The sequence below is a fragment of the Lissotriton vulgaris genome, chromosome 4_1 (assembly GCF_964263255.1).
Source record: "Lissotriton vulgaris chromosome 4_1, aLisVul1.2, whole genome shotgun sequence".
NCBI lineage: Eukaryota > Metazoa > Chordata > Amphibia > Caudata > Salamandridae > Lissotriton > Lissotriton vulgaris.
In genome coordinates, this window is record NC_141691.1 from 312,675,890 (window position 1) to 312,703,111 (window position 27,222).

General features: G+C 45.7%; 1 protein-coding gene across 3 annotated transcripts in view; it reads right to left on the reverse strand.

Annotated features, from left to right (window-relative positions):
- The window catches only part of MCF2 (MCF.2 cell line derived transforming sequence), an 870,271-nt gene that overhangs the window by 26,778 nt on the left and 816,271 nt on the right, over positions 1 to 27,222 (reverse strand). For all 3 annotated transcript variants that reach the window (XM_086918640.1, XM_086918639.1, XM_086918641.1), the window contains one exon: positions 23,925 to 24,037. In XM_086918640.1, coding sequence (XP_086774766.1) covers positions 23,925 to 24,037 — 113 coding nt within the window. The remainder of the gene's footprint in view (positions 1 to 23,924; positions 24,038 to 27,222) is intronic.

Consider the following 27,222-nt stretch of genomic DNA (forward strand, 5'->3'; position numbering starts at 1 on the left):
CGAAGAGCCCAACATATTGGATTTAAGTTCTCAAGACCATACCAAGGGACCAGGACCTTAGAGGCCCCTCTTCGGAGGAGTCAGGAACTTCCTGAAGACTGGTCCAGAAGCTGTTGGAGAGGCTCAGATCGGGAGGCCAGCAGACTAGCCCTTTGAGTCACACTGGGGACCTGGGTTCAAGATGGGTTGCAGGAACAGTTCTTCCCTCCTAGGCAGGAGGGCAGTATGGGTCAGCACAAAAGCAAGGCAGAGGCTCCTTCAGAACAGCAGCCCAGGTGAGTGGCAGTCCTTGTAGGAGCACATCAGTGCTTCTTCCTCACAGAGTGTCTGTAGGTGGTGGTGTTTACGGTCCTTCTTTTATGCACAAGTGCCCTGGTTCTGGAAGGTGGGAGAAGCATCTGGGCAGTGACTTTGGAGTGAAAGGAATTTCCTGCCTCCCCAGCCCTGGCTCCAAGCTGGCTGCAGTGACCATGCCCTTCCCTCTCATGTTATGTTATGTTATGTTACCCTGTGTTTTGTAGAGCGCTCAGCTACTCAAACAGTGTACCGGCGCTATCAGACCTAGCAAGGCACAGAACAAGGATTACCAGTGGAATTATTGGCAAAGCAGCCAAGTTTTGAGATCCTTTCTGAATGACAATAAGTTATGAGTCTTCCTCAGAGACAAAGGCAGTGCATTCCAAGATCGGGGCGTCAGATGTCTAAAAGAGCGACCCCCGATACAAGCACGCCTAGTAGCCGGTACTGTAGCCAGCAACAATGACGCAGAGCGCAGAGCTCTGGACGGCTGGTGCATGCCAATTCTGTTCCTGAGTTATCGGGCACCCGTGCCGTGCAGGGCTTTAGAAGCTATAGTGAGAGTTTTGAAGGCGATACGTTTCCGTATAGGCAGCCAATGAAGCGATTTCAGAAGTCCTGCTGCGCCGGATCTCCGGCTAAGGCCAAAAATCGCTCTCGCTGCAGAATTCTGCACCACCTGTAGACGCGACAAGAGGAACTCAGGGTGGCCTAGATATAACACATTTGCATAGTCCAGCCTTGATCCTAGCAAGGCCTGAACCGCAGTCCTCCTATGGGCAAGGAACAAAAGTGGCAGAAATTTCCTCAACATCTTTTAAAGACCAAAGCACTCACCGACCAGGCCCAGAATATGTGGTTTAAACGTGAGACAATTGTCCATCTTCACACCAAGATTCTTAGCAACTGCGGTATCAGTGGAAGGTGGAAACATAGCCGCCGGCCACCAGGACTTCCAGCCAGGGACTGGAGGACAGCCAAAAAAGAGAACCTCCGATTTGTCTGAATTACACTTCAACTGGCTCAATTGGAACCAGCAAAGACGGCTCCCAAACAGTTCTTAATACGCTCTCCATTGAAGACCATGTTCTTTTCGCACGTGAAGAGAAGCTGTGTGTCGTCGGCATATGAGACAATCTGAGCACCATAAGACTCAGCCAGCGCCGCCAAAGGGGACATATTGATGTTAAAGAGAGTGGGACTCAGGATAGACCCCTGAGGGACTCCCACCTCCAATGGCGGCACTACGGCTGAGAACGGAGGTGCCCAGACTGTCTGTTGGCGGTCAGAAAGAAAAGACTCAAACCATCTGAGCACCGTCCCTTCCACACCGATCTCCGAGAGTCTAGAAAGGAGATGGTTGTGGGGAACGGTGTCAAACGCCGCTGAGAGATCTAGCATCACCAGCAGTGCTTTTCCTCCGACATCCCGGACCTCTCTGATGGCCTCCGACACCTCCAGCAGTGCAGTTTCAGTGCTCATATTTGCACGTAACCCCGACTGCGTGTGGTGGAGGACATCATGAGTCTCCAAGAAATCCGAAAGAACAGACTGCACGTGCTTTTCCACAACCTTTGCAAAGGCCGGGAGAAGAGAGATAGGCAGATAGTTGGCGTGAATACCAGAGTCAAGGATAGGCTTTTTTAGGAGAGGAAGAACAAGAGCCTGTTTCCAGGCCTGCGGCACCATACCCATCTCGAGGGACTGGTTCAAAATAGTGTTAATTATGGGCTTGATGATATGTGCTATTTTGGCCAAAAACTTAGCGGGACAGGGGTCCAGCGGGGAACCTGATTTCAATTTGGATAAAAATCCAACGACGCTTTGGGCCCAAAGAGTCGCAAAATTAGACAATGTTGGCCGCACCGTGGTAGACAGAAAAGAAAGAGGCACTGGACTAGACGCCACCACCAATGCAGCGGACGAAAAGGTCACCTGGATGCTTTGGATTTTATTGGCAAAAAAGTCTGCCAATTGAACGACCAACGGTTCCGAAAAAGAACACTTTGGTGTAATGGAGGCCGGCGATGTGAATTCCTTCACTATCGTGAACATTTCCTTACTGGTATTCATGGCTGCATCAATCCTCCTGGGGAAATAGGATTTCTTTTCCAGATAGATTTCTTTATGATAGGACTTGACGCACAGCCTGTAGGCTTCCTTCAGTGGTTCATCATTGTTCAGTCGCCATGCTCTTTCGGCCTTCCTACAGCGTCTGCGACTGATATTAAGTGCCGGTGTGAACCAAGGTGCCGTGGCACGGGTGGAAGTTTTGCGAACTGCCAGAGGCGGCATTACCTCATCAAGGCACTGGGCGAGCCAAGTTTGAAAAAGGTCTAGATCTTCCTCTAGGTTGCCAGTGAACAAGCAAGGATGTGCCGACAGGTACTGTGCTATCATATCCACTGACACCCGGTGAAAAGCACGAGGGGCCAGGAATTGACAGCCAGGACCTCTGATTGTAAACCTGGAAGTATGAAAAATGTCAAAATTCAACAGATAGTGATTGGACCACAACACTGGTTCATGTACAGCCGCTTCAATAGGGATGGAAGAAAATATTTCATCCAGCGTATGGCCTTTATTATGAGTAGGGGTTGTCAGATAGGGCATCAATCCCAATGGCTTGGTGGTATCCAGAATCTTAATGGTGTCCACAGCATCTGCCAACTCCATATGGATTTTAAAATCGCCTAACAGTAGGCAATGTTTAAACTTCACACAGAGGAGAAATCACTGTGTGAAGCTCCTCATGAAAAGAGCCAATAGGGCCTGGGGGTCTATAAACCAGCAATCCGGCGCAGAACGGATTGGGTGAGAGTGTCAAACAGAAACCCAGCGTCTATAACCCATAAATTTCTTCCGGTGGGACAATGGAGCACTCGAAGCGTTTATCAATCACCAAAGCAACCCCGCCTTCCTTGCCAGTTCCCCGGTCCTTGTAATCATAAAGTAATTAGGTCGGAGGGCATTGACAATATCCGGGCCTGAGGACTCCCCTAACCAGGTCTCAGTTAGGAAAAGACATGCGGGTTTGCACTCTGATAATAAGTTAAAAAGATCCAGAGCATGTTTACTCGGAGACCGCGTATTAAGGAGTGCACAGGTGATGTATTTTTTTTCCGAAGACCCCTTGCCCGGCATCTGAGCCTAATCGTTCTCAGACTCCAGGGGGACCTTCTTGCTAAAGCCCTTATTCAATTCCCATCCACATCTGGGGCAGCAAAAGTTGCCCTTAAAGCGGTGGAGCAGAGCCACGCCGCAGCCCTCGCTCATACTTTCAGTGATGGTTCACCCAGTAACACCTATGTTCTCTATTGTGTGGGGCTGTCTAGGAGGACTACACAGAGCCCAACTGTCACCTACACCCAGTCATATGGCCAGAGACAGGCTGCAGGCATCAAATGGATAAGGTAATAAAATGACAACTATCTAAAAGTGGCATTTCCAGAATTGTAATTTAAAATACAACTTCACCATAAGTTAAGATATAAATAAGGAATCTAGAAACACCAAACATGAATATTTAATACTATTCTTTCCCTGCTAATGGATTTAATATTTGTATATCTAGCACACATGTAAAAGCTTCACATCTATGTATCTATAATATTCGATTATTGCCACATTATTTAGAATTTGTGCAGTTAATTGTTTTAACTTTGTCAGTGTAACTACAACTTTGTGGGTATATCGCCAATACCAGCAAAACATCTTGACTGTTGTATGCATTGAATCTTTTATCAATATGTTACAGTACATACGGACTTAGTATTATCTTAAGAGTACTGAGAGTAGAACTAAGGAGGCTTTTGTGTCAGAGGTGAGTGGATAGCTGTGTGGTACACAGATTGGTGGAAATGTATTGTATTGCATATATTCTAATGATTTTTAGGCAATTAAAGATGTGACCAAACAAATATACACCTTGATGATATATTCTTAATGGTTCAGTGAATGTTGATGGCACTGCAGAGAATGTCCATTTATTGCTTAGTTTGTATTAGAACAATAGAGTGTTTGCCTGCGCACACCTATCCTAAATGCTGTGTGTAAAGCGTATTTTCACAGAATATGTGTGCTATTTGGTTGGAAGGCAGCCAGCCTAATTGAAAGAACAACTTCTGGTGGAATCACCAGTAGTGTACCAAATGCACAACTAGTTATAAAATATCTAGGTATATCGCAATGTAATCTACAACGCTGTTAGATTGTCTTTCGAACTGCTACTCAGTAAATTCTAATTTTTCTTTCTTAGAAGTATCTAGCAATATGATGTTTACAAAATTCAGTTATACATACAAAGAGTTGATAAAGTGTTCTATGTTCATTATTTCCACAGTGCCCCTGAAGAAGGGAGTTTCCCGAAATGCATTGGGCCTTCTTTAAGTTGTGATAATGTTACAAATGTGCAAATAATTGATTGACAGCCATGTTTATTCAATTCTGTACAATAGTAGCGTTATATTGATTGTGTTTTGGTACAAGTAAATACAAAGTTCTCAAATGGTTTTTTGATTTCAATTAATGTAAATGAATATAAAATAGAATTCATATTTTTTCCAAAAAGTGCATTTCTTGACTGATTATTGGTGACCCAAACTAGGCACAGTTTAATGTCTTGACAGGGACATCTTTTATAACTAGTTGTGCATTTGGTATACCAGAAGTTGTTCTTTCTTAGTTTGTATTAGGGCACATGCGGAATGGCCGTATATGTTGGTATTCCACGAAGTTCCAGAGATGCACAGTTTAATTGAGCATCATTATTTAAATTCTAAGATTCTTTTTCACCACAGTAGATATTATGTTTACATTTCTTAAGTAATAGAGTTACGCCATGTCAGCGGCAACATTTGTGTAGCCTTGACTTTCGGGATCCGTAATTAACTAGGAATGTGTAAGGACTGACACGTACGCAGGATGTCACATCGAGGTCAGACAAGAGCCTCGGATGTTTTGCTATTCAGATGTGCAGCTGCCAGCCTGCATGCCGACACCAATCTACCTTTATAGCCTCTCTCTCCCAGGCCTCTCGCTTTGATGTGGCAGAGGAGGAGGCAGGCTGACTATGTACCACGAAAGGTAAGTGATCTTGGTTTCATAGCAGGATGCTTCATTATTATTCTTTGTTTGCCGATGTTGCAGTAAGTGCTTGATGTCGGCCTACACTTAATCGAATATTCTGTTTTTTTCAAGAGCCAGATTGCCAAATAAAATGAAAAGGGGCAGTCCCACCCACATTCATGCAGACTAATTCTGCCTTAAGGTTGAGTACGGTTACCACCCTTACTTTGCCCTTCTTGCTCTACCTATACTTAGTACATATTGTGATATATCTTGTGCTTCCTTATGCAGTGCTTACCATGTTTGAATTTATTTCTTAAAGCTGCATCTCCCCCACCTGCAGCCACTTAAGGGGAGTTTTTATTTAGAGGTCAGGAGTACCTTTAGCATTTGCTTTCCCTGATGTAGGACCCTATGTTTCATATTCAGTTTTTAGCAGCCGGAAGGCACTTTCCTAACAGATGCAGGTCTGTTGGGATTTTGCTGACATCTTGAATTATAAGTCATATATTTGACAATACTGTGCAGTACTCAAGGTAAGGCTTTATGCATTAGGAATGAGCTCAGGATATACTTTCACACACACTTTTTTTTATTTGGTTTTAATAATATGGATCCTCCCCCCTTTAGGTTGCTCCCCTTTCTTCTACCTCTGTCCTGATGAAGACCTGCCTCTATGGTTTTAATTGTCTGTCCCCCAATTTAGGGTCGAAACGTCAACAATCACCTAAGCCTGGGTTGTGTTTTTTTTTACTATCCGCAGAGAGGCAAATATTGACTTGATCAATGGGCTCTATGTTATTGGTGTAAACTAAGTCATTGGATATCTTAGCAGACAGGCTACTTTTGTAATGTTTTGTGACCACTACTGACCATTAAGTCAACTGTTTTTGCTCTTTTTGTATCAACCATGTATGCAGGAGCACTTCTTCTGAGCACTTTTTTCCACATAAGGAAGCAACAATCAAATGAATGCCATTAATGTATATATACCATTGACCTTCCATACAATTTGAATTTTTTTCATTCAATTGTGTTTCTGTGCATGATGGTAATTGTGTGTACTCTTCCTACTCCAAGTAATGATATTTACCCATACCCTTAGGATAGAACAACCTTGCCCTGACTGGCATCAGCGAGATCAGATGGGCATAGTCCAGACAGAAAAGACTGGCTCCAGGAGGATTGCTGCTGTATTCTGGACATGAGAAGAAAGAATGGTCCATATACTCAGGGAGTGGAACTGATTCTAAAACCAGCAACCAAGAGAGTTTTGACTGGGTGGGAAGCCCACGGTTCCATAATCTTTGCAGCGACCTTCAGCACAAAGAAAAAGAGTGTCAACCTGTTATCCAGTCCTATGCCCCAACAAATCACAGCAAAGAAGAAGAAATGCCTCAAGAGAGACATCACCATACTGCCGGGGGACCTCAATGCCAAGATAGGAAGCAACAACACAGCGGTACAAAGTAGTCATGGGCAACCATGGCCTTGGCAACATGATTGAGAACAGTGAAAGGCTTGCAGATCTGACCTGAACTTTCTGGTGATAGTGTATTCCCACACAAAAGAATACACAAGGGAGCATTGATATCACCAGACCATTCAACAGAGAATCAGATTGACCAAGTCTGCATTGCAGAGAAGTTCTGAAGGTCCCTGCAGTATGTGAGAGGGATGAGAGGAGCAGACTTCGCGTCAGACCATCACCTTATCATGGCCATGCTAAAGCTAAAGCTGAAGAAAGCATGGAAGGAACCACCAAACCAACACCAGTGATGAAATACCACTCTCCTGAAACATGTACAGAAATGGATTGACTACTCAGTCACTCTCAGTAAAAAGTTTCAAGTCTTGCATGAACTAGAGGATGACAGAAGCCCAATATAAGCCAGTGAGAGAAGGTCCAAGGAAACACCATATAAATAATGGAGCTCCACTGAGACGCTGCAAAATCTGAGCTAGAAAGTAAAAGAAAGCTGAAGTTAACACCAGCTGAACAAGAGAAGAAAAAGATAAAGCTCAAGGTGAATACACCAGCACTAACAAGGAAGCCAAGAGAAGTTTAAGAGCAGACAAGCCAAGATTCATCAATGGTCCTCCCAGAGAAGCCCAGGAATCAGCAAGCCATGCAAAAGTGAAAGAACTCTATGACATAACAAGGGAACTCTCCAGCAGCTATAGCATGTCAGAAAAACCTGTAAAGGACAAAGCTGGGAAGACAATCATGGGTAATAGTTCCTGAACAAGCTTGTGCAGAAGGCTCCACCAGCCATACAGCCAGCTGATAAGGATTTGCCAACCGTCTGTAGCAGACTAAACAAGGAAGAAATATGGCAATCCATAAAACAAATGAGGAAGGCATAGACTCTGAAAACATTGGTGCAGAGGCACTGAGGGCAGACATTGAAACATCAGTAGACATGCTCTACTTCATGTTTGGAAAGATTTGGGAAGAGGAAAAGATGCCATAAGACTGGAAGGAGAGAGATCTGATCAAGATCCCCAAGAAAGGTGACCTGAGTGACTGCGCAAACTACAGAGGGATAACTCTTCTGTCAACCCCTGGCAAAGTGTTTGCCAGAATCATCCTGCACAGAATGAAGGAACTAGTCAACGCTCAGTTGAGAAACCAGCGAGATGGCTACCGCCAATATAGATCCTGCAAAGACCAGAATGCAACACGGCACATCATCATTGAGCAGTCAATGGACTGGAACTCCCTCCAAAGAGACCCTTTGGAAACTCCTCTACTGCTACGGTGTGCCAGATAAACTCAAAAGAATCATCAGGAACTCTTACAAGGAAATGACCTGCAAGACAGTCCATGGAGGACAACTCACAGAAACCTTTGAAGTGAGGACCGGAGTCCGCCAGGGTTGTTTGCTCTTGCCTTTTTTCTTCCTGCTGGCCATAGACCAGATCATGATGACATCCACAGAAGGGAGAAGAAATGGGATCCAGTGGACACCTTGGACTTAGCTCGATGACCTGAACTTTGCAGATGACTTTGCCCTACTCTCTCATATCAATTTGCAGATGCAAGAGAAGACCAACAAAACGGCAGCCACAGCAGCACAACTTAGCTTGAACATCCACAGGGGAAGAACCAAGATCCCGAAGGCTAACATGGCCAGCACAACTGCAGTCATTCTTGCAGGCGATGCAGTGGACAGTGTCACAGACAAGCAGGGTGGCACCATCGTCAAGACAAGAAATCGGCAAAGCAAGGGCTGCCTTCATTCGGCTAAAGAAGATCTGGAGCTCTAAGGACCTAACGCTGAAAAATAAGATCAGGATTTTTAACACTGACATAAAATCACTCCTTCTGTATGGCGCAGGAACTTGGAGGACAAGTGACCACCACCAACAAAGTCGAGAACGTCATCAACACCTGTTTGAGGAAAATCCTCCCACTAGGCTGGCTGAAAAATATCAGGTAATTACAAACAAAGAGAGTGATAGGGTTAGGAGACACTCCTCTTCCCCAAGCAAAGATACTAATAACAACAAAGGAGTGACTTATGGCGCAAAAAAACACAAGAGGGGGACTAATGTTTGCAACCTCAAACTAAAAGCAAAAAAGAGTGTGTAAAGTGTTTTTATAAAAAAAAATTGACGTTTTTAAAAGAACCCTCACTCACCCACCTAGTGGGTGACATGCTTCATCATCGGGTTCCCACCGAGAAGACAGAATGTCTTCCCGGTGTGCTACAACACCTGCAATTGCAGTGAAGCTGTTTTTTTTTTAAAACAATTTTTATTGACAGCACGCACACAAAGCACAGCACTCATCAACCCAGAGAGACTGCGAACAAGTAGGCATCCATTAGTAAAGCAATCCATACATTATTTTGAAACAGAACACATACCCCCCTCCCACCCAATCCACACCTCCCCACTACCAACTCCCCCCACCCGGATCCCTCCCTAACCCCCTGCACAATGTTGTCTCGTTCCTGAAAGAAAGTCATATCAATAGAACAAAGTACACAACTCTGCACCTGTGGCCTTATCACATCTGCCCTGTGAATCCCTCCTGTCGCACTGGTGGCTCCAACCATAGTCCCCTGTAATCTGCCCATCTCTTCCATATTTTATAGTGTTTCCTAGGGCAGCCCCTGGGTTCGAAAACAGGACGCTCCAACCCCATACAAAAGTCAAAACTTTTCTTCCACACCACCACGGGAGGAGCCCGGGGGTCCCTCCAGGCCTGTGCCACATCTCTTTTGGCAATGGTAAGGCCCAGCAGTAGTAGATGTCTTTTATACAAATTGCCGTCCACCCCCTCAAGGACATGTAGGAGGCCTAATTGTGGGGTACGAGGGAGGTCCCAGCCCATCAACTCAGACCAGCAGTCCCATACTCCTGTTCAGAATCTCGCCAAGGCTCCGCAGCTCCACACCGTATGTAGGAAGGTGCCCACACCCTGACCACATCTCAAACATTCGGGGGACTCAATCAGGCCAGTCTGCCACAGTCTCTCTCTGGTGTAGTATGCCCTGCGCAGGTATTTGAATTGGATGAAACGCAAGCGCACAGCGATAGCCGCTCCTCTTGGGGCTTCAAGTGCTTCTCGCCAATACTCTTCCTCTAACTCTCCCACATGCCTTTCCCAGGATTCCAGTAAAGTATGGAGAGAGGAGGAGCAATGTGTAACCAGAGTCTGGTAAATGCGGGATATTTTCTTTTCTTCCAAGTCTCCCATAAAGAACTTTGCCTCTAGCGGAATAAATTCGGGCAAGGAATCCAGTTCCTCCAAACTAGGCGTAATGGCATGGCGAAACTCTAGATATTTAAAAAACTGGGTCCAAGGCATGCTAAATTCTTCGATAAGCTCTTGAAAGGATTTGAGGGCTTTGCCATTCAGAACATGTCCCAGCGTTGAGATTCCTATAGAATCCCAGCCCCGGAAGCCCTGCAGGGCCGCCAAAGCTGGCTGCCGACTATTTTGCCAGAGCAGGGTCTCCTCTGTGAGCCTACCCCACCATCCCATGTGACGCAGTCCCTGCCTCCAGATCTGGAAGACCACCTGGGTGGCCTTGGGCAACATCTTCCTCAACCTTGCTAAATATAAAATTGTGTGTAGAGTGTCGCGCTCCATCAGAAATCTCTCGAGGGCATATGCCGGGTCCCCCGATCCCCATACCACCATTCATTCAGGATCAGGAGGTGGGACGCCTGATAGTAAGACAGAATATCGGACGTTGCTAACCCTCCGCAGTATGTTGACAAAAAACAGGTGTGCAGCGCAACTCGCACTGAACCCCCCGCCCAAAGAAATTGTCCCAGCGCCGAAATAGCCTGCCGAAACCACTGCGGCTGAACAGGGTATGGGTAGTTCTGTAACTGGTACAGCAGGCGTGGATGGGCAACCATTTTGAAAATAGCCGATCTGCCGTATATATTAAGGGGCATACGGGACCATGTTTTCATCTCGGTCTGAACCCGGTCCCAGACCAGCACTACATTGCACTCCCAGGAGACCGCAGATGAGTCCGTCAAAAACACTCCTAAATACTTAAGGCCCCCCGTCGCTACCTGCAGCGCAGACGCCCATGATCCGAGACTTGTGCGATCACCCAGCACCCATAGGGTAGATTTACGTGGGTTCAGGTATAGCCCGGACAGTTTGCCAAATATTCGCATGATCTCCAAGACCTTGGGCCCGATCTATTCAAATTAGTATGAAAAAACAGGACATCGTCCGCATAGAGCGCAATTCTATCCGACGGTCCTGTCTCCCACTCAAAACCTCTCAAATGTGCATCTACACGTACCCACGCAGCCAGCGGCTCCATAGCAAGAGCGAACAAATACGGCGAGAGGGGGCACCCCTGTCGAGTGCCCCGCCCTATGGGAAATGCCACTGACGCGACCCCTGCCACTCTCACCGAGGCCGTTAGGTCTGTATATAACAGCCTCAGGTATGACATAAAGCAAGGCCCCAAGTTAAGACACGAGAGGAGTGCAAACAGGTAGACCCAACTCAAGGAGTCAAAGGCCCTGTCCATGTCTGCCAGCAGAAGCGCCGCCTGACCTTCAACGCCTCTAATCGCCTCAACTGCTACATGCGCGTGCCGAATATTGTGTCTCGTCGCCTTACGGGGCATAAACCCGGCCTGGTCCGGGTGGACCATCTCCGTTATATATGGGAGGAGCCGGTTCGCGAGCTCCTTGGCCAGTATCTTAGCTTCAACGTTCAGAAGAGAAATTGGTCGGTAGGACTCATGAAGGTCTAGGGGCCTTCCGGGTTTGCAGAACACCACTATTTCAGCATGTCTCCAGTCTGCCGGTAGGCGACCTTGCTCCCTGGCTGCTTCTAACGCCCTCTTATAATGCATACCTAATTGGAGGTGGTATTTCCTAAAGAATTGGCTCGGGAACCCATTAGGCCCGGGGGCCTTTCCGGTGTTGAGCTCCCCAAGGGCCGTGCCCAGCTCTTCAGCCGACAAGGGAAGTTCGAGGGGCTAACATATCTCCTCCGATATTGCACGTGGCGGGAGGTCCGCTATAAATTTATCAATGGCTGGCGCAGGGAGGCACTCTCACCGGGCATACTGAGCGGCATAATACTGAGCGAAGCTGTCCGCTAGCGCCTTCGGGCAGAGATCGAGGCACCGGCCTCATCTCTGAGTCCCGGCAATGTCTGCGCCTGAAATGCGTTTTGGCAGAGCTTATGAAGCATTGTACTCAATTTATCACCCCATTGATAGATTCTGCTCTGTGTCGCCAGCCACACTTGCCTGGCCTCATCAAGTAACAAGGACGCATAAGATTGCTGCGCTAATAGCAGCTGCCCCACGTCTCTACCCTCCCCAGTCGCACTGCAGCGGTCTTCTAGCAGCTCTACATGCGCTGCGGCCTTCACTAACTCCTCTCCACGCTTCCTACGGGCCGCCGAACACCAGGCGATGTCCACTCCACGAAGCGTGGGCTTCAGGGCCTCCCAGAGTGTCACAACATCTGTCACTGAACCAACATTATCCTCCCAGTAATGAGCAATGGCCTCCCCCATATGTTTCTGGTAGTCGTCCTGCTGCAAATGTCACGCGGGAAGACGCCACCAGAACGTCCGCTGCCCCTTGTCTAGCAAAAGGTCTATTATAACTGGAGAGTGATCAGAGAGCCCCCGAGGCAATATGGACGCTGAGTTTACTCTTCCTAACGCTGCGCGGGGAACGAAGATGTAGTCGAGTCTAGAAAACGATTTGTGAACCGCCGAAACATATGTATATTCCCGACTGTGTCCATGCAGATAACGCCACATGTCTACCCAGCCCATCCCCTGTACCATATCTCCTAGTTTAATGGGCGTGTCCGCAACCTGTCCACCCCCAGGTCTACAGCGATCCATTCGGCTATTCATGACATCATTCCAGTCGCCCCCAATCACCGCCGGCGCCTCAGGAATTTCGGCCCACACCGTGAACAGCTTCTCCACCAGCGACCACTGTAGTGGGGGTGGGGCATTCACACTTCCAAACACAGTCGAGTGGACATAGGAAATCCTGCGGAGCACCAATATGGCCAACCCCCTGGACCCGCTTGCAAACTCAGCATGGTAAACCTGGTGATAACCGTAGCGCTGCAGACTAAGCGTTTTGTTGCCCAGCATATGCGTTTCTTGCAGGAGCAGGATGTCCACTCTTTCCCTTTTACCCAACCGCAGGACTGCACCCCTCTTAATCTTATCGAGCATTCCCCGCACATTCCAGCTCAGAATCCTTATAGAAGCCCTAGGGGTCATCTGCCTGGGACCTTCAACCGCCATCCAAGCGCATGTAAATCAAGGGCCCAAGCCATGGGCATAGCGGACGTGTACACACCAAATGCAGAGACCTCAATGACATTTTGCAGTGCAAACCAGACAAACCCCCCCAACACCCACACCACCCCCCTCTCCCAAACCCCCACCCCCATACCTCACCCCCAACCGCCCCCCCTCCCCATTCCTCACCCCCCTCCCCATACCTCAGCAACATTGAAGTACCTGTCGCGGCACAGATTGTCTCCGACCCCCAACGGGAGGCCGTAAACCATCTATTCCAATGGATCCCCATAAACTACCTACTCAATCCCCCAACTACCCCTCCCCCAAGGAACGAACTCTACTGAATGGGGGAATGCGTCTGCCCTTGATACAGCACCCCCACCCACATTCGCCATTTGCCTATAGAATCACAGTCTCTCAAATATCTCGGATAGTCATTTCCTGTAGCTTCATTGACCCGCAATAGGAAATACCCCGGTCGTCTCAAGCACCACAGACGTAGGCATGCGCCAAAGTTCTGCCTTATATCAGTCCAACGTTAAGTGATCTTTCACCAGAGGGTGGGCGACAGCTGCCGTCTCGTCCACCGCCTCCCGGGACATAGAGCGTCTTCTAGATCTGGATCTCCAGTTGCTCTTGCTCCGTGATCGTCGGAGGGTCGGCGGCAGTGCAGTCGCGGATGAAGAATCAGAGTCTCGGCCCGGCAGAGTATGAGCCCTCACTTTTACAGTCTCATCAGTCCAGTTGAACACTTCCTCCGGGGTGTTAAAGAAAAGAGTACGGGCAGGATACAGCAATGCATAGGGGAGTTTAAGATCTCGCAGGCGTGCCTTGGCCGCTGAAAATGACTGCCGCTGTTGCTGCACTAGCTTGGTGTAGTCCGTGAATATCTGGATTTTCTGATTGTTGCACATAAGGGTCTCCTTCGCCCGTGCCTGTCGCAAGATAGTGTCTTGATCGTGATAATTCAGCAGCTTGGCTTTTACAGGCCGGGGGCGGGATCCGACTGGTGGCTTCTGTATAAGAGCTCTATGTGCCCGCTCTATTACAAAGCAGCGTGAGAGGGATTCCGGCGGGAGCCAACTCTCCAGCCACTGGGTCAAGAAACCCTCCATGTTGACCTTTGCGCAGCCCTCCGGGAATCCAACAAATCTCAGGTTGTTCCTCCAAGCCCGCCCTTCCGCATCTTCTGCCCGGAGTGCTAGGCCTTTCTGGATCCCTTCCAAAGTTCCACCTTCTTTTTCAAGATCGCCACGTCATCCTCCACCCCCAAAATTCTGGTGTCGGCCTCCGTGATACGGGCCACGGCATTTCTTAGGTCTCGGCGCAGCAGTGTGACATCTGCCCCCACTGCCCCTATCTTTGCATCCAACATATCTCTGGATTGGGTTATTGCCGCCATAAGAGCCGTATTGTCCGGTCCCAGTGCCTGATGCCTCCTGAGGCCCCAGCACCCCCACTCAGCCCCGTGAACTTGTCTATGGGCCCTTGTTTCGAGGCCCCTCCGCCACTCCCACCTCTGGTCATAGTGGGCTGCGGCCGGGGGCACCGGCCCCGGGACCCACTGGTTATGCCACTGGACCACTGCTCCAGTGCCGCCGGGGGAGACCACTCTCAGGACCTCACCACGTTTACAAAGACCAGGGATTAGCCAGCAGCTGCTTTAATACTCCGCTCAGTGCCTCGCCGCTGTTCCTTGCAGCTCCTGGCTCCCTCTGCATCCACCGTCAGCACCACCTAGCTCCCTTTCCAATGCTTCGCGCAGGTTGCGGCTCCTTTTCAAGGACAACTCTGTGGACCCCCCCAGCGGCCCCACACATCCGGGGCCGATAGTGGCCAGGGGTCAATCGCTGCTCAACTGTAGATTCTACGCCACCAACGTCCGAGTCTACCACATGAGTCCGGCGTACCCTGAGTCTGTAGTGGCACCCTAGTTCGCCTTTACCAAACCCGACTGCAGGGAGCCCGGCTGTATCCTCTCCACCGTACAAGCACTGCTCCCTCAGGCCTATGCCGCGGCCCGGTCTAACTGCCGAATGGGGGTGTCACTGGCCCCATCATCTCCTATAACCCCAATGGCCCGGTGCGAAAACCCTGGTGTCCAGGCAGTGTTTCAGCCGCCACCATTTGCCTATCAATGTCCCGTGTTTCGGCGTGGGCAGCCCCCGGAGATCTCGTGAGTCAGGGAGGGAGAGCCAGAGGCGGCTGGGTCAGCTCTCGCCAACCACCTCTATTCTATTGAGTCCGGGCCCACTGTCGTCCTCGAGTGGGAGGGTTTCCTGCCCAACCCTCGCCTACCACGGCCCGATGTGACCGCTGAAGAATTGCTGCCCACCCCACTGCTCCTGCCGCTCCACGGGGCCCTCACTGTGCACCCTCGGGCCCTCACACCTCCTTACTTTCGCCCCATCTGGCTAATCGCGTCTGGGGAATAGGGCCGCAGCCACCGGCATTCGGATCTCCCAAATTTTTCTCCCCGGCTCCACGTCGCTGCCCAGGCCACACCGCTGCTGTGGGTCCCAGGCCGGGCACCCGGCCGTCGTCCCGCGCTGCCCTCCGTCACTCATTGGCAGTGGGGGCCGGTCAGAGCCGCCAGAGCACAGCCAGCTCTGGCGCGATGGCGGCGCCACTTGCCCACCGCCGTCCGCTACTGCCCTGCAGCCGCCACCGGGACCCGCGAAACTGAAGGTCCTCGGCGTCACGCTGCAATGTAGGCCGCACGGCCTCGGGACTCAATCTTCGGTCCCCGGATCACCAAAAGTGCCAAAACTTCGCCCAGGGTTTGCCAGCAATTGTCGCTACCGGGACACCTCTCCGGGACATCTCAGGGTGGGGGAGGAACAGGATAATTGCGCAGATAATTAGGCGGCGGGACGGAGCTCTTCTAGGCTGCGTCCGCCATGCTGGCTTCCTTGGCCACGCCCCCCGGAGCTGTTTTTTTTAGTGTGAAGTGAAGTTGTGAAAAGTGAGTGAAAAGAAAGCAAACTTGTTCCAAAAATTAACTTTAATAAAGGAAAAGTAAGCAATCGTTAAAAAATTAGTGAGGCGGACAAAGGATGGCTGTTAGACTGAGCCAACTATGTCCTTGGTGTATAAAGGGTCGACATGTTTCTGCTCATGCATGCCAATTAGGCTGAGCTTACATGAGGACCAAAAAAAGGGAAACCAGCCACCCGGGCGGTATACACACACTAAGGTGTACCCTAACCTCGGGGGTGTAGGTGTATAAAAATGCAAAACTCAGGGTTTTGTACCGGACTTTCCTGGCATTTCCAGGTGTCCAAACCTGTAAGGAAAGAAAAGGACCTACCAACAGAAAAACATTTATATTTGTCGCATGCACCCTCTCACATAATGTTGCCACCTGAGTACTACGGTGGACCCAGTTTAAAGAACAAACACACCATATGCACCCATTGGTGCCCACATTAGTCCCCTACTAATTGCACAGAAGAACATTTTTTCAAATACATGCCTCTTTTAATTAGACATGTTTGTCATACAGGGTGAGCCAAATCAGTAATTACCCCTATTATCGTGTGTCCTCTATGGTACATTACACGAGTAAACAAAATCATTCTTGTGTCTTTTAATTTAACTACTAAAAAGTGCTTTGTCCAAATGGTACTTGTAGCGTATGAAACGATACCAAGCCATTTATAAATCATTGAAAACCCACTTGAGTATGGAATAGAGCCTCAAGTGGGTTTTTATTGATTCATAAATGGCTTGGTATCGTTTTATATGCTACAAGTACCATTTGGACAAAGCACTTTTTGGTAGTAAAATGGACAATCGCACCAACAGGAGCAACAACAACTCACTACTGAGCTACAAGAAGACGTCCGCTCCCTCAAGGACCAGCTACAACAGGCTCATCTTAAGGCAGAGGACCTTGAAAACAGGGCACAAAGGGAGAATTTATGCATAAGGGACTTGGAGGAAGGCTCTGTTTTTTCCCCCAAAAAATATATATTTTTTTGGACTCTAGGGGTCCTTGTGGTCTAGATGATCAAAATATTTCTTACATGCCCCCTTTATACTTGTTGAAAACTCGGCCCACTATTTTCTAGATCATCGCTTCTACCAAGGCACAAAATGGCTGCCAACACTTCCTGGTTTCGAATGTTGACAACCACTTGACAGTCAATTAGCGCGTGATCGGGACGGTGTGCGCAAGATGCGCGGATCCACCGTGGTCATAGTGGCCATTAATGATGGCCGGCCCGGTCGTGAGACGAAGCCCACTGCTGTGCAGGTCCAAGCTGACACCACGAAGGTTGTGAGTGATGGGAGAAAGGATCTGGCGCTCTACAGGAGGGCTCCAGTGATGCTGATTTTGACAACTATAAAGCAGGGCAGGCACCAGCCATGGCACATTTCTTTCCACATGGATACCAATTTTTAATGTCAAGTACGAGCAGGGAAAGCGCACCCACTAGGGTAAGACTGTGCCCGCACTACAATTCCCAAAAGGCCAGAGTAAGGCCATGCCCAAAGGGGGCAGGAATAAATTAGAAGCAAGGCGAACCTACAAGCACTTTCCTTCTTTTGAACAACACACCGCTGAAGAAGGGATTTTCACTCCTGAAACGCGTCCTGCGTTATTTCTTTTCGAAATGTACCACGGATTGAGAGCCTGCTGGCAAGCTGTCAATAAATGAAATGTGCAGATGAACTTCGTGTGGCTCCGTTTCGAATTGGGTTCCTGTTTCGAATTAATTAATGACGGCCGGCCCGGTCGTGAGAAGAATTCCACTGCTGTGCAGGTCCAAGCTGACACCACAAAGGTTGTGAGTGATGGGACAAAGGATCTGGCGCTCTACAGGAGGGCTCCAGTGATGCTGATTTTGACAACTATAAAGCAGGGCAGGCACCAGCCATGGCACATTTCTTTCCACATGGATAACAATTTTTAATGTCAAGTACGAGCAGGGAAAGCGCACCCACTGGGGTAAGACTGTGCCCGCACTACAATTCCCAAAAGGCCAGAGTAAGACTACGCCCAAAGGGGGCAGCAATAAATTAGAAGCAAGGCGCACCTACAAGCACTTTCCAGCTTTTGAACAACACGCCGCTGAAGAAAGGATTTTCACTCCTGAAACGCGTCCGTCGTTATTTCTTTTCGAAATGTACCACGGATTGAGAGCCTGCTGGCAAGCTGGCAATACATGAAATGTGCAGATGAACTTCGTGTGGCTCCGTTTCGAATTGGGTTCCTGTTTCGAATTAATTAATGACGGCCGGCCCGGTCGTGAGACAAAGCACACTGCTGTGCAGGTCAAAGATGACACCACGAAGGTTGTGAGTGATGGGACGAAGGATCTGGCGCTCTACAGGAGGGCTCCAGTGATGCCGATTTTGACAACTATAAAGCAGGGCAGGTATCAGCCATGGCACATTTCTTTCCACATGGATAACAATTTTTAATGTCAAGTACGAGCAGGGAAAGCGCACCCACTGGGGTAAGACTGTGCCCGCACTACAATTCCCAAAAGGCCAGAGTAAGGCCACGCCCAAAGGGTGCAGGAATAAATTAGAAGCAGGGCGCACCTACAAGCACTTTACTGCTTTTGAACAACACGCCGCTGAAGAAAGGATTTTCACTCCTGAAACGCGTCCGGCGTTATTTGTTTTTGAAATGTACCACGGATTGAGAGCCTGCTGGCAAGCTGTCAATAAATGAAATGTGCAGATGAAATTCGTGTGGCTCCGTTTCGAATTGGGTTCCGAATATATATACACAATCCGTGGGCTATCAATACAAATAAAGTTTTTGCAGGATTTTCCTAGGTATTTTTAGACTAGCACAACAAAATTATATTGATCTAGGTATTTAGGTGCACTGGTCTAATAAAACCTTAGGCTACTGAGAATTAAATGTTCACCCTTTTTTAGATCTGTTTTTAAGTATAATGGAGTATTTTAAGCAAACAATGTTTTTTAAGATATGCCTTTTATTAGTACTTTCCTTTAGTGGAATCTTACTGTTATCAATATTTTTAAATGTTTGCATTATAATTATACTATAACTGATCTACTCGTATATTTTGTATCGCACTTTATATTTGCTTTTTTTGCACAATATGCACTATGTTGAACAAGGAAAAATATAATATTTTTTTGCTGCTCATCACGTATGCACTTTATTTCAATTTCACATATTGGATTTATCCAGGAAAAAGCTATGATTAATAATGACAATAATTATACAAATGTACATGCTGTGAGGATTTATCCAGTAATATTTATCTGAATAATTTATTTATTTAAAGCTTTCTGATGTTTTCATTGATTAATGTTTACATATTCTTCCACATCAAAAGGTGCCTGTTTCTTCATTGTAGGAGGCCTAAACATGTGTTACTGAGATTCATAGATGCATTTTACATCTGAGCCGTGGCAGAAAGAGCTAGAAGTTAACAAGTGCACTCTGCAACCTCAAGATGCACTTGGACAGAGAGATCTGCATTTATGCGGTTCTTCAAGAAGAGAAAGGTACCTAAATATGAAGCATTAAAAAGAGTTTGAAAACCCCCAGCTCAATCAATGAAAAAGAAGCAAGTGACAGAAAGTCAGAACACACTACATGGAGTGGCAGTACTTGCAGGGTTGGCTAAAGAAGCAGGCTGCAGGCCAGGCACTGCAGTCAACCTCTTTCTTTACACAGCTGAAGACATTTTGCAGCATGTGTTATGAGTCTGAAGAGGATTAGTCTCAATGTCTGCACACTAGCCCATCCCTGATTTTAGCACAGAAGCAGGTGGTCACTTGTGTAATGTAAGATCTGCTAAGACCTGGCATTAAAAGGTGTATCACATCAATATCCTCATGCAAATCATAGATTCGCTTGATTCAGACACCGGAGGGAATATAAACTCTAACTAGAGGGTCAGGAACATAGGGGAACTAGTAGACCACTAACTACCTCATGGGCAGAAACATCCTAGCATGGGTTTCCATTTCCGGCTCTTTGCTTGGCAAAAACTTCCAATGGTACTGGGTCTCCGTTCATGATTAGTTCGTCCACCCAATGTTGTGTCCCACACCTTTTTAGTCCTTTCTGGTTCTTTTTTTAGAGTAAGACTCAGTCTGTGTTCTTCTGGGCCTTGCTCTTGTGGTTTATATGCTATTTGTCTACCATATGGCTGCTGCAGAGCGAAGGATTCCATAATCTTTATTGGCCTGGGGATCACGGTACCCTGGTAGATACCTGGTCTCTTCACAATTCCTTCCACCCTGGATCGGGGTAAGATAATCACCCCAAGAGTTACGCTGTACAATGTTATATTTTGTATTGAAGGTTCAATGACTCTGGTACTTTACATCTCTATTCAGAACTCGCTTCTTCTTCTGCCCGAGTGTCAGTCAGCATACGAAGTCTGATACTAAAGCAAATCCAGACCAGGCCTTCCCAATAACAATATACCACAACAAGTGCTTCTGTGTTTTCTTTTGCACTTACCTATGTTCCCCTTCTTTGTCTGGTGAATTATTCAAGCATTTATTACCACCAGAGAGACTCAGGGAGGGTAAGTATTGTCAGTGAATCAACATACTTGGGCAAAAATTAACACCCTACCGGCAGCCCCCACTAGATACGGCCATTGGCCATGTGCAGTGGGGACTAACTTCCCCTTTTCACTTAGCCAAAGACAATTCATACTGGGGAAGTAGGTACTCTTACATAATTTGGATGTAGTATTTCATCAAGAAATCCTTGAAATGCACTTAAAACATAGACAAAGAGAAAGTAGCTTAGATCATAACACTACATATGTTTATTAAAATCTCTAAAATGTATTTTACAAAACAAAGTAAAGCACAGTATGGTTCAGAATCAAAACCAAAGAACCCCTGAAACTCAGAGCTATTATTAGTAGTACAATTTATAACTCACCTACCAAACTTGCAAATCAAAACTCGCACACTAAATGCAAGAATTATTACTACACAATGGACCTTTTGCACAAAGGTAACTTTACACATGTGTGCAGTTGATCTCACACTTTAGATTAACTTTACTACTTTTGCCTATTAGTCTTTTTTGAGTGAAAAGTTACTCAAAGGTGTAGAGTTACATTTTCCCACCCCCTGAAATAGGGGTTGGAGTCAGTAAAAACATAAAATAAGACTGTAAAATTACTACTTGTAGTGGCATGACACTGTATTTTACAACCCAGTAATAGGGGCGAGGAAGCTCCATATTGTAAAATATGGTAATTAATCAAAGTCTTTTAATATTTTAAAAACGTAATGAATACATGTAAGTATATTAAATTTTAATTACTTTTTCACACTAAAATTAAACCTATCTAAAGTAAATTGTTTATATGTCTTTATTATATATTAAAAGGTATTAAAAGTTATATGTACAATTACATTAATAAAAAGAATTTAAACTAAAGACATGTCTTAGTAAATTGAAAAAAGTCATTACATTATTTTAAAATAAATAATATTTAGGATTTGCATTTAATTTATTTTACATTAAAATAATGTATATATTTATCGAGTTACATGATGACATGGGGTAACTTGTATGTGTTTATAAATACAACACATAATACTCAGTCTACAAGAATACATGGTCAAACAGACAAGTCCTAGGCAGTAGTAGTAAATACCAAGTCTGCACCATGCTATCTCTTTCAGCTCTCTTGTCTACCAGAGCATGATGTACCCGTACCTCTAATACTGAGTGCCACCACCATGTGGGGGTAAGAGTGGTGGCTCTGTGCCACCTTTTGTGGTCCCAACTGTGACACTCAAAGACCTAAAGCCCAGCATCCTAACCTCACTCTAAGCCATCTGTACCAAAAGATGAGAACACCCAGATCAGTATGTGAATCCTGGGAGCTTTGTCTCCAAACATAATAATCTAAATCTTATTGTAACTCAATTGAAGGACTTGGAAGACACCTACCGACATATGGTGATCAGAGCAATCACTTATCGGCATTCCTTTTGACGAGCAAACATCTAGTATCCATTAATGATGTGCATCTTAAATGATTTAACCTTAAAACCGCGGACAAAGGCTTCAAGTACTACCTTTGAAAGGAGTGTATTCCACATCAGAAATGTTATGCAGTGACGAATCAATTACTATTAGAGTGATTAAACCTTCTTGCTTCTGGGCATTGGGAACAGTCACACATTTTGTCTAGGTTTTGGAGTGAGCAGGCTCTCTGCTAACGTATGATATGACCTCTTTATTTAGTCAAATCTTCTCCTAGCGGTTATATGACGTTACCACGAATTCCGTTGCAACGCATGCCTTTTCCACGCATGCGTTACCACGGAATTCGTTTTCCCCTCGTCATCTTTACCACGTCGCTCTTACGTCATAAAGAGGAAGCGGAAGTTTATTCCGCTTCCTCTCTTACGACGCTGTTTTCTTCGGCACGTCGAGATCGTTTTTTTATGGGGGGCGGAGACCCCCCCCCAACCCCCCTTTTTAATCCTACGTTTTTTTTTGTTCGTGGGAGAGACATCGTTGAAGGCATACGCGTTGGAAAGACGTTTACGTGGTAAGTGCCTCGTTGTAAACGTTACGCGTAGTACTGCCTTCGTTGTTATTGATGTTTCCCCTCCTAGCATCATTTCCTTTAAAGAATAGAAACACAGGTGCTTTAACCTTATATCATAATCCATCTATATTTGGTGAAATGTGATCAACCAGCGATTGTAGATGATGGTGTGCCATTCTTATTTATCGGTGAACCACGTTTTTTCAATATATGTGACATAAAGCATAAGCTAGTTACAGGGCCCTGTACAAGGGCAATGGAAAACAAAACTATGGAGGCTTAACATGGAAAAAGGGAAAGAATAGGGAGTTGGGGAGAGGTACAGGACAGGGACTGTGCAGTTTTACATATTGACTTAAGTAACGCAGAAAAGCTTAGAAGCAAAGAGGACACTTTTTCTGAAATAAGAGGCAGAGATGTTATACTCATAAATGTCATTTCAAGACACTATTAGTGTCACAGTTTATGAGCTGGCCAGAGAAGGTTCTTTGTTTTCCTATGTTGTTTGTTTTAGAACATTTTCTTATTTTCGCGCTTTTTACCTTGATACAAATTTTGAAAACACAGTACCATTTTCGGGTACATCGCAGGACAAGATAATACATTAATTTCCCATCTTCCATTTCAAATGGAATGCTGATTTGATGAGAAGATAATAAGTAAGTAAACGTTTTGTTGAGCACACGAATATCAAAGTGTCTTGGCGCTAACGGAGCCTCGGAAAACAGGCAAGGTGAACGCAGTTATTTAGAGGAAGCAACAAAAATCCATGTCTTTAGCGACCTCCTAAAAAGAGTATGACAAGGTTGAGACCTTAGAGACATAAGCAGACATGTATACAGTTTACTGCCACAGGTGGGCAATCACTTTTCTCATTTATACTTCACAGGACTAAATATTTTATCCCTACCATTTAAATTAGGGCCAGATTTATCTTATTCAGGAGGTATTTTATTTTAATTCGTTACAATCAATTAACCAATAGCAGAGATTGTTCTTATGAGCGTTTATCTCTTACAATACTTGTAGGAAGACTTCTCAGGAGACAAAGCATGGTATGTATAGAAACACACAATAGCTTGCCTGCCAAAGGTGGTGTTCTGGAGACTGTTGGTTTGAATCCAGGCAAAAGAGTTGGTATATTGACTACTATAATGGTAAGATAATGGTAACCTCTAATACGTCCAATGCTCTGAGTGCTGTATGGAAACAAGTTAACTTTATAAATATAAAAAAAAAAATAGAAAACTTACCATCGCCCCTCACGATCCTCCTGTATGAGCTCAATAACCTCTCCTTGCTTTACCATAAGATCATCTGCACTCCTTTTCTTATAATCGGCCAGTGCTTTATATTTACCTGCTGACTACAAGGATAAAAATAAAAATCTCTCTACTACATATTACACATTCTTAATGATTGCAGGTACATGAAATAAGATAATTGCTTTTTAAATAAAAACAGAGTGATTTTGTACTGGACAGTTTGCAAACATTTTAACCCACATTTTCAGGAAAATTATATGACATTTTGGACATACAGCTATTAAACCTGTGTAACAAAGGTGATGTGTGTAGTGAGCATAAAACAGTGGCAGGAAAAGCATTCTCAGAAACATAAGAAGTTAAAAATAGAATTGGTGGTTGAGCATGTAACAAAAACAAGTGAAAATATGAAACAAATGAGAGTACTGCACATAGAACTCTTCAGCTAGACTCACTACACAAATCCACTATTACATTACTTAACTGCTATTTTGCTTCGACAGCATCTCATCACAGAACAAGTAACACTAATTCTAAATACTCATGCATTTAAGCTGCATGTGTTTGGCAAAGGGAGAGTACATTTATGCAAAGTGGGTTCTCTTCATTTATTAACGAAAACTCTGTCAAAGTAACATTAGCAAAACTCAATCTGATTCGTCATAAGGTGACTTATTTTTTTGCAGTAGCACTTTATGCACTAGCACTTGTCTCAGACAGTTAGACAGGGGCAAGGCCCACTTGGGCTGAATTTTCAAGATTTGCACAGCAATAAAAATGTGATAACCCAATAAGGGGTTTATAAGAACAACATCTTTTGGGTGTTTAGCAGGCATTGTTTTTAAACAAATAAATTATGCCAGTTTTTAAATATGTGCAATACTTTTTACATTGATTGTCATGCTTTATTGCGCCTGTTTCAAAACCATTTATTTAACATACATATTTATTTATTTATTTATGTGTGTATTGCCTGTTGTCAAATTTATTGAATTATACAAAAATGTAATAATATCATGATATTTTAACTGTGCATCCATAGTGAGTCATTGGAATGGATTTAACATGTGTGTTGCACTCATGGCATTTTGCAGTATGTCCTCTGTGTCTATAATAGTGTTCAGTCACGTGTTTACGCACTAGCACTTTAAATTGTAAGGATACTTTTTGTTGGAGATATATATATATATATATCCTACTGGTGGTCGCCAGTAGGTAGTTATAGTTAGGACCTAGTTTGCATAGGAAATCCGCAACATTCTATTTGGAATAACTTTGGCGCCGGTGGACGAATCTTTGCAAATTTCTCAAAGAAGATGGCCCGCTCTGCTCTGCTCCTTCCCTGAAAAGTTTTGGGGGGATTTGTCAAGTGGGGGCTGAGAAAAAAGGGGGGGCCCAAAATGTGTTTTCCCCATGTTATTTTCCATAGGACCTTTAGACACGGCTACAGCCCAAACGGCATCGGGTGTGCGCGAGCGGAATTCTGATTTGCTGTTAGACGTCTGTAAACATTCCAATCGGTCGAAATCAGGAAGTGTAGGCCGCCATTTTGTGTCCGAGGCAGAAGAAAACCAAAAACAAAAGTGGAGAACGTGAAAAGGGGGCAGAGTAGAGACTCCCCCAAAGGTAAAAAAAAAACATTAAAACAAAAAAAAGAAAATAGTGGGGTGCGCGCACGGTGCTGGCACGTCGGCAAAAAAAGACAAAAAAATATACAGTTAAATAACAAGTTTCACTAACTGTCACTGCCCTTAACGCACTGTCACTCCCCTTCCCCATTACACTTCCTCCTGTCTGTATCTCACCCCCCTTCTCTTTTCCGCTCTCTTTCCCTCACTCTCCCTCATGCTCCTTCCCTTACTGCCATTCCCTTACTGTTTCACTCCCCTTACCTCACTCCCCTACCCTTAGTCTCCTTGTTTCAGCCACTCTTTGACTCCCTTTCCTCACTCATCATACTCCCCTTTCCTCACTCATTCTCTCAGTCCCTTCCTCCCCTTCACTCAGTCATTTCAGTCATTCATGTATACATTACACATTCCTTCAAAAAAAAAAAGAATGACACAGCATATAAGAAATACAGCTCTTCTTGGAGAAGTGAAGTTAGTTCTGAAAAGAACTGTTTTTTGTCTTTTTGATTTATATTATTTTTTTAACAGTTTTATATTTTTTTGTGTTTTTTGTATGAAAAAAATAAACAGGAAACGAAAAGCTGTTCAACAGGAACAAACTAAATAAAATAAAAATAACATTATTTTCGTGAGCATTGGTGCTGCCTAATCTTATTTTCTATTAGGTTGACACTCTGCTCTCCGTAGTATAGTATTTCTTTGCAAAAGTTACATTTAATATGCACATTGCCCAGAAGTGGGCGGACATCTAAAGCTGATGTCGATGGAGATGCAGATGGTGCTCCTGATGAGGTGCTGGGGACAGCAGGTGGAAGTTGACTCGCAAGGGCTCTTGTGGAAGCCTGTGCATATTGGTGAGGGTGCACATTTTTCACATGCCGCAACATGGTGGGAATGCTGAAGGAGTATTTCTTCTGTGGGTTTCCCCTCAACAGCACACTCCCACAAATAGTGCATGTTACCTTTGGAGCATTCACTTTTTTCTGCCCCTCAGGATAGCTGAAGAACTTGGAGGATGTCTTCGTCTTCTTGGCACGTGGGTCCACATCTGATTCAGAAGAGGTGGAATCCTGTGGCTGCTGTCGCTCTGCCATATTTCCACTCCAAATCCTGGAAGAAAACTCCAAAGCTGGAACAAAACAGCAAAGGTCCTTCTCCCAGGAAAGTCAAAGAGATAGGGAGGGAAGTGGGTGGGGTTTTTGAAGATTCTGGAAAAGAAACTACTATAAACCAATCAAAAGTGTTGTTTTCAAGTCACATGACTTTACGTGCGTGCACGGTGCGCGCACGTTGCACAACCGTCGCATATGAATGACGTTTTACCTGATTTTCATAAAAGCTTTTAAAACGTGAATAGGAGGCAGGGAAGAGACTCCCTGACCCCCTAGGCCTTCTCATGGGGTCCCTCAAGGTCCCCGAAGGGCAAAAAAAAAATTCTTTTTTTTTTAAATCGCGAGGTGCGCGCACGTTGCACGCACCCTCGAGGGAGAAGTGACTTAAAAACAAAAGTGGAGAACGTGAAAAGGGGGTAGGGTAGAGACTCTCTGACCCCCTAAACCTTCTCAGGGGGTCCCTGAATGACAAGGGCAAAAAAAACTTTTATTTAAAAAAAAAGAATCGTGAGGTGTGCGCACGTTGCTTGCACGGTGGAAAAA